This window comes from Ovis aries, chromosome 15 (assembly GCF_016772045.2).
Source record: "Ovis aries strain OAR_USU_Benz2616 breed Rambouillet chromosome 15, ARS-UI_Ramb_v3.0, whole genome shotgun sequence".
Taxonomy (NCBI): Eukaryota; Metazoa; Chordata; class Mammalia; order Artiodactyla; family Bovidae; genus Ovis; species Ovis aries.
Genome location: NC_056068.1, coordinates 44,764,311 through 44,778,292, shown reverse-complemented (window position 1 = coordinate 44,778,292; position 13,982 = coordinate 44,764,311). Strand labels below are relative to the sequence as shown.

At 45.2% G+C, this 13,982-nt stretch overlaps 1 protein-coding gene across 20 annotated transcripts in view; it reads left to right on the top strand.

The window, feature by feature from the left end:
- PPFIBP2 (PPFIA binding protein 2) overlaps positions 1 to 13,982 on the top strand; it is a 163,692-nt gene that overhangs the window by 95,925 nt on the left and 53,785 nt on the right. For all 20 annotated transcript variants that reach the window (XM_042233096.1, XM_060399948.1, XM_042233094.2 and 17 more), the window contains one exon: positions 8,697 to 8,828. In XM_042233096.1, the coding sequence (XP_042089030.1) occupies positions 8,697 to 8,828 (132 nt within the window). The remainder of the gene's footprint in view (positions 1 to 8,696; positions 8,829 to 13,982) is intronic.

The window sequence follows — 13,982 nt, the reverse complement described above, 5'->3', positions numbered from 1 at the left end:
GTTTAACATCTTACTGACCAGAGACATATTAATATGTCTTTTGTTCCCTAAATGTTATTGACTGGAGTGTTTCAATATTATTCACTAACATAACAAATCAGCTGCAGCAGGTATTAGTGTCTGTAAAAATCCCCAATAATGTGTTAAAAAAAAAAAAAAAGGCAGCCAATTTAATGGCAACCAATGGGAAAAAGAAAAAAAGTTTGAACCACACAATATTTACCATCAGGCTAAACCTGGCCCATGGACCTCTGATCTTGATTCCAGACTTGGCCCCTTGGGCCAGCTGGAAGACCACTGTTGAGGCAGGGTGGACTTACGGAAACCCATACTCAACCATGTAACCCAAACCCTGTGCATCCATGAGCTCCAAACCCCACTGTGCTGTCTCTCCCCACAACTGTTCTCCTGACCACTGTCAGCCTCCCTCCAGGAGCCCAAGAGGGAGGAAGTTAGTTTCACACCTGACTTGTGAGCCAAGGACCCCTCAGCCTGGTTTGGCCTGCCCGCTCTCCTAAGTGCTGATCTCTTTGTTGTTGTTCAGTCACTAAGTTGTGTCTAGTTCCTTATGACCCCATGAACTGCAGCACACCAGGCTTCCCTGTCCTTTATTATCTCCCAGAGTTTCCTCAAACTCATGTCCATTGAGTCGCTGATGCCATCCAACCATCTCATCCTCTGTTATCCCCTTCTTCTCCTGCACTCAATCTTTTCTAGCATCAGGGTCTTTTCTAATGAGTCAGCTCTTCTCATCAGGTGGCCAAAGTATTGGAGCTTCAGCATCAGTCCTTCCAGTGAATATTCAGGGTTGATTTCCTTTAAGATTGACTAGTTTGATCTCCTTGCTGTCCAGGGACTCTCTCCAGCACCACAAATTGAAAGTATCAATTTTTCAGCGCTCAACCTCCTTTATGGTCCAACTCTCACATCTGTACACGACTACTGATCTCTTAGCTCTCATCTGTTTTCTTCTACACACTTAACCATCTGGTCTCCAGAAAGGGAGAGCATGAAGACCTGTAGGGATAGACAAGTGAACCAGGACCAAACCGAATCAGCACAGAGACAGGGCTACGTGAGATACACATAGATTATGGATACGTTTGAGGGCAAAATACTTCTTATCTGTAGTCTGTTGAAGAACATAGGGTGGGAACAGAGCATCCATAAATACTCCTTAGGACTGACTGTGATAACACCTACTCTGTATGGTCTCTGACTCACTGAGCATGTCTAGATTCCCCAGGGAACCTTCCCCATTAGGAAGAAACATTTCCCAGTGTAAGAAGCGCTGTGGGAAGAAGGAGCCACCCCTATGGACCGTTGATCAGGGCCTTTTATTGGGCGGTTGCTCTCGGGCAGAACTCCCGGGGGCGGGTAAGCAAGGAAGTGAGGGGGGTCTGCGAAGCAAAGGGAGTCTGCGGGGTCTGCGGAGTCTGCGAGGTGTGAGGGGTGGGGAAGGGTTTTATAGCCCTGGCGGGGCTCCCATATAAGGAAGAAAACGCGGGCTCAGCAGTGATTGGTGTCCAAGGGCTCCGTGTCAGCTCCTGATTGGGCGGTGAGGGCTTTGTGTCGGCTCCTGATTGGTCGGCTTGGTTGCCGGCCCGTCTCCGGGGCGTGTCTGCAGCACTCTCGGCCGGGACATGTCCGGACATGCCTGGGCATGCCCAGGCATGCCTCAACACGCCTGACCTTGCCCTGACCTTTCACCCAGGAAATGTACAAGTGGGTCTTCAAAGGGCCACAGCCTGAGTCTATTTTCACTGGTCTGAGTATGGAGCCCACAGGGCTGAGATTTGCCCCTTGGTTCCTTAAGCAGGTCATGAAGTCCCTGGTGGCTTTTTCTAGAGCTGCCTCCCTGGGTTCTCTGGGAGGTTCCTCTGCCTCTGATTGCTGACCCTTCTCCAGAGGGTGATGATTTCAGGGAAGAAGCCAGTGCGTTCAGTGGAGATGAGCTTTCATACAGAGCTGGCAGCCAAAGGGAGTACTTTCCAGAGACTGGCCGTCAGCAGATGTAATCAATGTCAAGAACAGAAGCCATGTTTAGTGCCAAGAAGAAGAAAGGATATGGAATCCGAGGTGGGAGGAGGAAACCTGCAGAGCTCCTTGGAAGACATAGTCCAGCTTTGGGGAAACTGGAAGGCCCCCTGGCTCTATTTCAGTCCTCCTACCTGACCTGGAGCTCTAGGCATCAGGTAACCTCATTTGTGTTGGCTGCCTTTTTGAGGTGTGTGCTATGCTTAGTCACTCAGTCATGTCCTACTCTTTGCGACCCCAGAGACTGTAGCCCGCCAGGCTCCCATGTCCATGAGGATTCTCCAGGCAAGAATACTGGAGTGGGTTGCCATGCAACTAATTTAAATGAAAATTAACCCAGGGATCGAACCCATGTTTCCTGCATTGCAGGCAGATTCTCTACCCTCTGAGCCACCAGGGAAGGTGAGAGATGGAGAATGACAAATGGAGGGGGTTTGGAATCTGCAGACATGACTTTCTGCAGATTTAACACTTGAGCTTGATCTGGATAAGTCAGTGAACCTCTGTTCTTATTTATAGAGACTGAGGATGACAGTATGGACTCTGTTCTGCCCACCTCTTAGAGCTGTAGTACAGTTCTTCCAGTTTTGTAAAAAATTGGACCATCGCCTAATGGCCGGGAGAGTGAGGGACCCAGGCTCAGCTCCAGCCCCTGAGTTGAGTGAGGGACCAATGTGCCCAGATGTGTGAACACAGCAAAGCGTCGTCAGCACCCAGTTCATAAATTCCTAAAGAGCACCTTGAGGGAGGTATTTCTGCCTCAGAAAGGACATTAAACAGAGCTATGCACATGCTCCTGTGGGAACACAAATCTGTCCAAGGAGACAGGCCACTTGAGTCATGAGTGAAGAAAACAGGGATTTGCTGGTTGTTCCGTAAAACTCCCCACGGGAGATTCATGAGGCAGACGACCGCTTTTCTCAGGTTTATCTCATTTGCTGTTGAATCGCCAGACCACAACGTGAAGTAGGTGCTTTACCCCTTTTTACAGATAAAGTAAAGGGACAGAGGTTCAGAGAGATGATTTAGTTAGTGGGGACTGAGTCAAATCCAGCTTGAGTACGAGCCCCTCTCCCTGAAAGAGACTTCCTGGCAAGGCCTTGGCCTCTTACCTCAAAGGGCAAAGGGACACATTTTTCCTTTCAAGTCTTTCCATGGCCCGAACTCTCATTCTGGTTTCAGGTTGCCAGTCTGGCTACAGCCCTCCATCATTGGCCAGTAAGTCCCTGGGTCAGGTTCCATGCTTAAAGATGGAGGTAATTACTTCAAGATGTGGCCCTTTAAGGAGAGTCTAGTTGAAAGGCAAGCTCTTTTTATCAGCCCCACTCAGACTCTGAGCTTTGGAAAAAGGAAATGACCGTTTGCTCTGAGAGGGAAGCTTTTTTTTTCATCTCCAAGAAAGGAGATGTATTTGCCCTTCTGGAAGAGATTACTGGTCGTGGTGAAGTGAGGGGGGTGGGTGATAATTTTATTCATTGGTTTTCTCCCTAAAGTTTCATTATCCAGTTTCATGGCCCTTCATAGTAAGAAACACAAACCACCCTCGTCTCATACCACCCTCTGTTTATCCCCTGCCTTCTCTCATTTATAGAGGCAGCCTTGAAACAATCAGGAGAGCAGACGTTATGAAATCGTTGCCTCTCATCAGCCCCCTGCCTGCTCATACTGCCCCCACCCCACCCATTATAGTAGCTGTATGATTGGGATAGATCCCAGCAGAATCCCACCCTGTGGGTCTGAGTAGGTGCCGAACCTTCTAGACAAATAGGCTGGACCCAGAAATCACTCCAGTCTTGGGGATGGGTGCTCAGGATCCAAGAATGTTATTCTTAAAGGGTAACCAGGATAAAAGAAGCTAGCAAATGACAGGAAAAAGGGAAAAAGAAAGGTCAGGGAAATGGAAAGGGAAGATGGAGTTACACTGATGAGAGGATTCAGGGCGAGTCAGTGGGTAGAGAGCTGAGAAGTGAAAGTGTGGGCATCGATCCCCGGAGCCAGGACGGCTTCTGTATTCTGCCCGCTGAAGGCCGAAGCTGAGTTGCAGGCATGCAGACGCTTTCTTGAGAAGTAACACGAAGATGAGGAAGAGGCAGCAAGAGTAGATTATTCTGTTCAGGGCTTGGCTGTGAGGGGAAGAAGGGAGTGGAGAGAGAAAGAGAGCCAGTGTTCGCACTCACACCACACACAGAGTATGCCTGCCCAGTCCGAGCACTAGGGAGCTGACGGTGGTCGCTGGAGGGGAAGGAGGTCAAGAGGGAGGTTTCTTTCAAATGTCAGAAATTTGATCATGTTTATAGCCTGAGGGATGGAGGCTGATGGTGAGGGAGAGATTAAATGCCTGTCAGATCCGGATGATTAATGGCCCTACCCTGGAGTAGGCCAGACTTGGTGGGAACTTCCTCTAAAGGCAGTACAGAGGTGAGGGAGGGCCCAGGTCCCTGAGAGCAGGCTTCACTCTGCTCTACCAGCTAGAGGGAGAAACAGAACTAGGACTTAGAACAAAGCCCAATGCTACTGATTAACCAGGGAGTAACCTGAGTCTTCGTTCAGGCTGAGAGAGGATGGCGTGGAGGACTGTTCAGCCACAGGAAGGTGGGTCAACTGGGGCAGTTCAGAAGAAAATCCTGGAATCTATGTGTCTTTTAACATATGCTTTTATTGTGCAACCTGGAAACTTACTGGGCTCGGGAGCAGTTCTTTTTTTTTTTTTAATTAATTTATTTTTTAATTGAAAGATAATTGCTTTGCAGAATTTTGTTCTTTTCTGTGAAACTCGGGAACGGTTCTTAAGATGGTAGAGACTCACAGAGGTTCTGATGGTTGCTGCGTTCAGTCATGTCAGGCTAGCCTCAGAAAGGAGTTGTGGGCTTGCTTTCTCTGGGACATGATTCAAGAGAGAGAAATGAGGGCTTCCAGGAAACTTTGAAACAGAAGGATGCAAATTCAATGACTGATCAGATGATCTTTAAGCATCTTTTCAGTAAATACAAGGAGAGGTTATTTGAGAAGAGGGGAATAGGGTGGGGTTTAGAGCTCAAAGAGAATGGAAAAGATTTGGAACAATCTCTGAAAGAAACCAGCCAGAGAAGAATACAAGTTTTGCCAGGCAGTGTTGGAATATCAGCTGTAATTAGATAGAGTAAATTTGTGTGGAAACAAGTTGGCATCATTAAGTGACTTTTACCAGCAGTTCTCAGGCCATGGGGAGTGGAAACATAGGCAACAGTCTGAGGTTTGGCACGGACTGGGCACTGGTGAAGCAAACACTTCAGACCTAGGGGCAAGAATGAGTTGGAGGGAGAATTTTCTGGTGCAGAAATGGCACAATGGAGATGACAAGCCTTAAGGTATACGGTGGCTATGGAGGCAAATACTGCATAAAGGAAGTTGATAAACTAGGAAAATAGAGAGTTATTAAGTAACTAGTAGCCACAGAAGTCAAAATTAAAGATGTTTTGAGTAAGTAAAGGTGCTAGTTGAAAGGTCAGAGTATTGTGGCTAGAGGAGAGAATTTCAGAGTTGAAGATTTTAGAAGCAAAACACATACATTCTGGATCAAGATGAGGGTCAAGTAGTAGCTTAGATGGTAAAGAATCTGCCTGCAATGCAGGAGACCCAGGTTCAGTCCCTGGGTTGGGAAGATCTCCAGGAGAAAGGAATGGATACCCACTCCAGTATTCTTGCCTGGAGAATCCCATGGACAGAGGAGCCTGGCGGGCTACAGTCCATGAGGTTGCAAAGAGTTGGACATGGCTGAGTGACTAAGCACACACATGATAATTAGGATAGAGGTCGTAGCACACAACAATGGCTGGAGACTGTGCTGGGCTTGGAGATGAGGAGGTGGAGCTGGGCTGGGATAAGACTGGCGAAGGCTGATTTTGAGTTCAGGGACTAGGATGGTACTTCTCCATATAAATGACAAAGACTGGGATGATGATAATGAAAGGGGGAAGCACATGCTAATAGATGCAAGCTAGGAGAGAGTAGGTAGAAGTTTTACTAACAGTAAACCATGTGAAATTAAGCAACCCCAGGTTTCTAATTAAGACTTTGGTGTGTCTAATTGAAATGTCCACTTGGAAGGTTAGTATGACCAATCAGAACACTGCCATTATCAATTGGAATGCTATTGGAACTTTAATGCAACCAATTTGAACATTATCCTTGTCAACTTTAACATTGGTATGACCAGTTACAACCTGGCATTTAAAACAGCCAGAGGGATTCTGGCAATAAAGGAAGCAGAGTAGATTCTTATCTTTAAGAGAGATGCCTTATGAAGCTTTTTTGAATCCCACTTGTCTTGGTAGGATTGGGTCAAGATATTGTATATTGGGTCAATATCTAGGTCAAGATATTGTCTTATATCTTGACCACTAGTCAATAGACGACTGCATAAATACCATCTTAAAAGACTCAAGCACTCCACAGGAGCTGTGTTTTTAACTCTCCTGTCCCTAGGCCTTGGCATCTGATAGTTGAACAAATGATTGAAGTCTCATGGAAGAAAACTGTCTCAGTTCTCAGCACTCCAAAGCAATTGTTATTATCCTATGGATCTGGACTTCTAGAATCATCCATTTTTCCTTTTGCACTGCTGGCTGGGAAATTCACACACATTGTACTTAATCTCTAGCTGTGAATAGAACTTTCAGTTCAGTTCAGTCACTCAGTCATGTCCTACTCTTTGCAACCCCATGGACTGCAGCACACCAGGTATCGCTGTCCATCACCAACTCCCAGAGTTTACTCAAACTCATGTCTTTCATGGTGATGCCATCCAACCATCTCATCCTCTGTCATCCCCCTCTCCTCCTGCCTTCAATCTTTCCCATCATTAGGGTCTTTTCCAATGAGTCAGTTCTTTGCATCAGATGGCCAAAGTATTGAAGTTTCAGCTTCAGCATCAGTCCTTCCAATGAATATTCAGCACTGATTTCCTTTAGGATGGACTGATTGGATCTCCTTGCAGTCCAAGGGACTCTCAAGAGTCTTCTCCAACACCCCAGTTCAAAAGCATTAATATAGATAATAATGATCATCGATAAAGAATAGAACTTTAGGGTCTGAGTTTTATGCCAGAAGCCACTCTGGCTTCATCTTCTTTCCTTACCTGATTTAATTTTTACAGTTTATTTTTTAACTTGAATTGTCTATTTGCAAACTGCCTCAAGTAGATGAAAGGACCAATAAATCTTGGGCTCGTTTCTTCGTCTTGAAATAGGGATGATAATGTTGACTGCCTAGTCCCTGGGTGAGGGTTTGTTGAGACAATATATGTAAAGCACCCAGCAGTGTTGAGCACAGAGGAGGTACTCAGTGAATCTGTGTCCACCCACCCCTGCTCTCAACACTGGGCTCCCTTATCTGGCTAACTCTTCATGACCAAGGGGCCCCACCTTTGCCCTGTAAGCCAGTTTCACATCTGGCTGGCTCAGGAAGAGCTGGCCTCCTCAGACCAGTGCAAAGCTCATTTTGCTGAATTCTTTGGGTTCTCGATACTTACTCTCTCAGGTTAGCAAATGGATGGTTTGTAGCCTGGCTTTCAGTGATACTAACGGTCCTTGGCCTAGGAAATCATCTTGTCCAAGTTAAAATCTGTGTCTCGTGTGGTTTGGTTTTATGAGTTGAAGACGGTTCAGAACACATTTGTGGCTGTAGGGTCAGATTGTTGAGATCACCATTCTTGTACTAGGGTTGGGTTGCTTAAGATGACACAGAAAGTTCAGACCATGGCAGGATGCCCTTTCCACCTGCTCATGTCAGTGGTTGCCTTTAGGGCCTCTGAGGGCCGTATCATAGTCTCCTTGCCAGGACTTGTGTGTCCAGTGTCTGTCGGGTGGCAGGATTTGGGATCTTGTGGAACATTGCCTTTTTGCCCATGGAGAAATGTTACCCCTGGACTGTGGGAGATCCGCCTGGCTTTTGAGACCCTTCATAATTCCTAGTAGTGCTAAGCAGGTATTTCGCCTATCACCTTTGTTTTTCATCTTATTTATGCTTATTAAGTGCACGCATTAATGGCAGGTTGTTGTCTGCTGCTGCTTTAGACTTGGCAGGACTACTAGGAAAGATATATATCACAGAAGATTATACTATAACCATTCAGTAAATAATCACCGAATATCTGCTTTATGCCCTAGCTCCCTGCTAGGTTCATTGCAGCGAGGTCTTAACAGTGAGATGTGTGGAAGACTGGGCTGAATATTGAACTAAGCCCAGGAGATGATATGGAGACTTTGGTTTTGAAACATATATTATTAACATTAGCTTATTTTTTGTTTGTTTGTTTATTTTGGTGCAGAGAATCTGCTGCCTTTGCTTTAAAAATAGACATGGAGAAATTTTGTTCTCTGAGCCAACCCATCTATTTTTCTCTAACCTGGAAATAATAATTTTTGTCTAACCTGGTTTCTATGGACAAATGTGTTTTCTTGAGAAACATAGCTCACATTGACTCTCAGAGCACAGAGGATAGCATCAGGGACTGTGCAATCCCTGAGTAATCCACCATCAACCCAGGCCTGTTCCAGTGTGACTCACATGTAACGGTTTCAATGTACAATGTAGAGACTGCCTTACGTGCTATGCATGGAGTTACAGTTGTTCCTACTGCTATGGAGCTTTGTGATTTTGAGATCTGTTTTTGCCTGCAGGAGCTACTAAGTCGTACATCTCTTGAGACCCAGAAGCTCAATCTGATGACCGAAGTGTCTGAGCTGAAGCTCAAGCTGGTGGGCATGGAGAAGGAACAGAAGGAGCAGGAGGAGAAGCAGAAAAAAGCAGAGGTGAGTGTGATAAACCACCCATACTGTCCTAAGCTCAGATCAGGGGAAGCTATCGTAATGTGGCCTCAGGCCATCTGGTCAACCCCAAGCCTGACAGCCACTGAGTGCCAGAAACATCTATGCATCAGAGACTCAGTGATCTGTTAATACCAAGTTATCAGGTTTTGCTGTGGCTGCAGATTTCAGCAGTGCCCAAACCACCCCATTTTGGCTCTAGGCTTTATCCTACCTCAGGCTGCTGGCAAGGATGGAAAGGAGCAGACAAGACTCAGAGGGGCATAAGAGGTCTCCTGTGAGAGATGACCATGTGCTGGGATGGCCACTGTCATTGTTCATGGAGTCTGGAGACATCCTTTAATATGCATTTCAGTGACCCAGTTGCAACCCCTAGATTTTGTGTTTCTTTTCTCCTGATGGCTCCTGTGGGTGAGCCTGTACACAGGCTTTCTCTTAGAGAATGTTTTCCTGTGACTTGTTTTGGTTTTGTTTTCTTAGGCTTCATATGCCATTGATTGGAGCATCCACCTTCTGTGTGTCTCTACCCACAAGCCTCTCTATTCGTATACTGTGCATTCTGAGATGTGGCATTGTGAGATGTGACAAGAAGAGTAGCCTTTAGGTTTAGAAATGCTTTGGCTCAATTAACTGACCTAACTGATTAATACCTCTTTGAATTTCAGCAAGTTAACTACTTAATCTCTCTGAACTTCCATTTCTTTATCTGTAAACTGGGTAATTATCTTATGAAATCAGAAAAAAAAAAATAACAAAAGTTAAGTCTGTATCGTATGATCTGGCATCCTTGCTTCCATTAAGGAATATCTAAAATCTAAAGATGGACATTGTTCCTTTCAATTAAGCACAGACATCATTGTCCCCTGAAACCTGGCACATTTGTGTTCACTGGGTAAATGCTGGCGATGGAGACACTGCTAATATGTGGGGCATATTCCTTGTGTTGCTTTTGAGAACATGCTCATAATAGTAAGAAGTATAGTTTCCAAAAGAAAATTTATCTCCATTAAGCTGAGGACACTATCTTCCAGGGATTAAGAGTACACGCTCTTGAATCAGATCTCTTGGCTGTAATCCAAGCTCAGCTACTCCGTAGCTCTGTGATCTTAGAAAAGTAATTGAACCCCCGCCCCCAAACCTGTGTTTCTTCTTCTGTGAAATGGAGATTAGTAATATGATTTGCTCAGTTGTTCTGAGGACGGAAGGACATCATGTGTATGCACAGTCCTTAGCACAGTGCTGGATAGCAAGCTTTTATTAGTTACTGCTGATTGTGTTGTTGAGTGTGCTACATTATTGACCTACTGCAGAGTTCACACAGACTGAAAGCCTCTCTGTGTGAAGTGTCAATTGAATAGACTATACTTCTTCAATGTCCAGAGAGAAGCAACTGCATTTTCTCCAGATTTAGAGTTCTTTTACCAATATTTCAAGACATGTGACCACATGTGGATATACATTCAGGCTTGGGGGCAGAAGACTTAAAATCATAGAGACCAAAACCACGGAAAGAAGGAAGGAAAAGAAACGAAAGGGGGGGGGGGTGCTATTAAGTCACATAACTGGAACAGTCTAGGGTTTCAAAAGCTGATCACATTAGATCCAGTTGGCTTTACCATGTCGTTAGAAATCAGGTATAATGTCTCATTTGTTCTTGGCTTCCCAGATGGCTCAGTGGTAAAGAATCCACCTGCCAATGTATAAGGTATAACAGATGCCAGTTAGATCCCTGGGTTAGGAAGATTCCCTGGAGAAGGAAATGGCAACCTGCTCCAGTATTCTTGCCTGGAAAATTCTGTGAACAGAGGAGCCTGGCGGGCTACTGTCCATGGTGTTGCAAAGAGTCGGACATGAATGAGCATGCATGCATCAGCTTATTCTCAGGAAGGCTCTCCCACGTGTGACGAAGGTGGCCAAAGTTAGCCTTAGATCCTACTATAGTGGCCTCTGCAGAGAGAGTTTCTCTTTCAAAGGTTCCCCAGGATTGCATCTCACTGGGCTAGTTTCGCTCAAGTGCTTTGTTCTGAACCAGTCACTGTAGTGGATGTGGGCCTTAGAGAGTCAGTTCATGGCAGCAGAATGCTGGGTTAGCACTGAGCTGAATCAGTTCAGCTCCTTTCTGGAGAAGGAAGGGGAGCCCCCACTTCTAGGCCACTTACCACTAATACAGTCATTTTACTGTTTGCTTTAATTTTTCTTTTCTGAAGGATTATTTTTCAGTCTGAGTTTTTGTTTTTGTTTTCCATTAGGCTGTTCATATATGGGGCACCATAAGCCCTAAGCCCCTGGCCTCAGTTCTACCAGATAACAGCCCTTCCCAGCTGCTAGTACAAGCATTAGGTTTCCTTCCACGTGGAGGAATTTTTCAGGCCGTTGAACTTGTGATATTCAGTGACCAGCCCCCTGACCTGAAACAACTTTCTCATTCTTGTAATTGAACAGGATCTTTGCTGGTGTGTTCAGACCCAACACTACCGTCTGTAACTCTCTGGAGCGTCTGAGGCTCAGAGCCATGCAGAGGGCTGCTTAAGCTGCACTATTGTCCTGTGCGTGAAGGTGTTTATTTTGTGTGAGATGTTTGGCCAGCTCAGGTCACTGAGGGCGTAGTAACATGATTAAAGGGAATGTTGCTTCTCATCCTATGCTGCTGCTATTTTTCTAGTGAATGTACTTAGCCTAAGGCCTGATTGCTTACAGTTTGAAAGAGGCAAGCCTTTTTTTTTTTTTCTTTTTTCTTTTGAGGTAGTCAGATCTGAACAAACTTTCTCTGTGTAGCTCAGGATTTATCCTAAGCCAGTATCCTGCTGCCCTATAGTCAGTATGAAAGTGATTACAAATGTTCATATATAAACCTGAGGACTTTGAGGAGTAGGTTTCCTGTTAAACGAATACAATCCTGACAGCCAGCTCACTCAGGAGTCGCTGGTGACCCTTATGAGACGTGGGTGAATACTGGGTTTCCTGTTTACTGTACCTTTTCCTCTGAGCCTTTTGCGGTGGTTCTGGGTCATTTCAGGGGACCCATGTTTGGGTCTGTTAGGTTTATGCCTGAAAAGTAGGATGATAGGAAAAGTGACCGGTGCGAAAAGTGATAGATACCACAACTGGGAGGATGGGACATGAAAGAAAGCGATCCAGAGACAAAGGAAAACCTCTGGGTTGCGCCCCTACAGAGTTATGGCCCTTGGAGAGATCTTCCTTGGAGAAGGGCATCTGGCTTCCAGCACTGGCTATGCAGGGAGCCTGCAGCTGCATCCCCTTCTGCGTGTAGTACCAGAGCAGCCTTCCAAAAGGGGACCAGGGACCCAGCGTGTGCTGGGAAATGGAGTCACCGGATGGGTCAGGAATATCAGAGAGAGACCCAGAAACAGTCTCTAGGATTTCCTGGCAGAAAATGGAATGTCTTATAGCACAGATGCTGTTGTAATGCTCACTTTCTCTCTATGGGTGGGACTTTGGAAAGGAAGGGTTCTGATTTCTGAACTGGGCCAATCAGAATGATGGACTTGGAGTACAGAGCAAAGGCTGGCATGATTGTGTTTGCTCCGAGAGGCGCTAGCCTGACTTAGGAGAGTTTTACTATTCTTGTTTTTATTTTATTTACTCATTTTTATTTGTATAGGAAATATACTCCAACAATTCATAAGTTTAGAGCTCAGAAAGGTATATGCAGTAAAATCTCTTCTTCCCCAGCCAGCAGGCAGGCGCCAGTGTTGTCAGTTTGTTTTGTATCCTTCAGAATTATCCTATATATGGATAAGCAAATTTAGGTGGATAGATTATCTTCCTCATTTTTGCACAGATACACATAACTTTAGATTTTCTCTTTTTTAATGAGCAGAGTTCATTTCATATCAAGCACATTAAAATTTTTCTTTCCTCATTTATATTTATATATTATTTCACTCTCTACCCCCATTTATTTAGCCATTTCTCTCTTTTTGGGAGAACATTTGTTTCCAAGTGTTTGTTCTTATAAGTAATGCTGTTGTGAATAAATTTGTAAATGTGTGAAAATATTGACGTGAAATTGAAGCGTCAAAGGGTACATGCATTTGACCTTTTGACAGGTGTGGAGGTGGTATTCCCACCCTGACATGTCAGAGTGCCAGGATGGTACTAAACTGAGCATGAAGTAAGAGGGAGAAAAACAGCTAAGTAAAACTGTGAACAAGTTTAACAGGTAGGATAGGATAGGAAAGACTGATTATGGGAGCTGCCCAGTAGTCTCTCACAGAAAAGTATCATTAAAAAAAGAGAAATTTGATGGTTAGCAAAGCAGGAGGAGTAAATAAAATGAGCTGAGATTACAGAGTAGTGATTAGAACCTCATAAATGTCACCTGGACTTCATGACGTGAGGCCCGAGAATGGAAACACTGCTACAAAAGGCTCCACCGTATGGGAGAGAGACAGACCTGTTGAGAGGGGAAATGGGCTAGCTCTGAAAATAAAGGATTTTAAAGTACATTGAAGTGGCAGGCCTGAGGATGCACATGCTGGAGAACAGCGCTGCCACATGGATAGGAGGTTGAGGGGAGAGTGTTCCAGAATTGCTGGGGTGCACCACGTGGTTACAGGAAGTGGAGGAGGAAAATAGGTGCACTCCTGATCCAGATCCCCAGGCTGATGGAGGCAGACAAGGGCAGGAATGGGAGGGAGCAGCAATTTGGAGAGTTCCTAAAAAGACTCCTCTAGGCTTCCCTAGTGACTCAGACAGTAAAGAATCTGCCTGCAGTGCAGGACAGCAACATTCAGTCTCTAGGATGGGAAGATTCCCTGGAGAAAGGAATGGCAGTGCACTCCAGCATTCTTGCTTGGGAAATCTCATGAACAGAGGAGCCTGGCGGGTTACAGTCCACAGGGCTTCAAAGAGTTGGACACGACTGAGCGACTCACACTTTTACTTTCAAAAGATTCCTCCAGCTAAACACCTAAGTATTGAAAGGCTGCTTTTTGTTTTTGCTTCTTCCCTACCCCTCTTGTTTTTAGTTTCTGCCCTGAATGTAGATAAACCAGGAAAACTCCCACTCTGGCTCTAATGCTAAAGCAAAGCTAGAAACTAGTTTATGAAGTAGAAGTGAAGAGTGTCTTGGGAGCGAGTAGCCATTGTTATTTTGAGACTTCATGACAGTGGAGG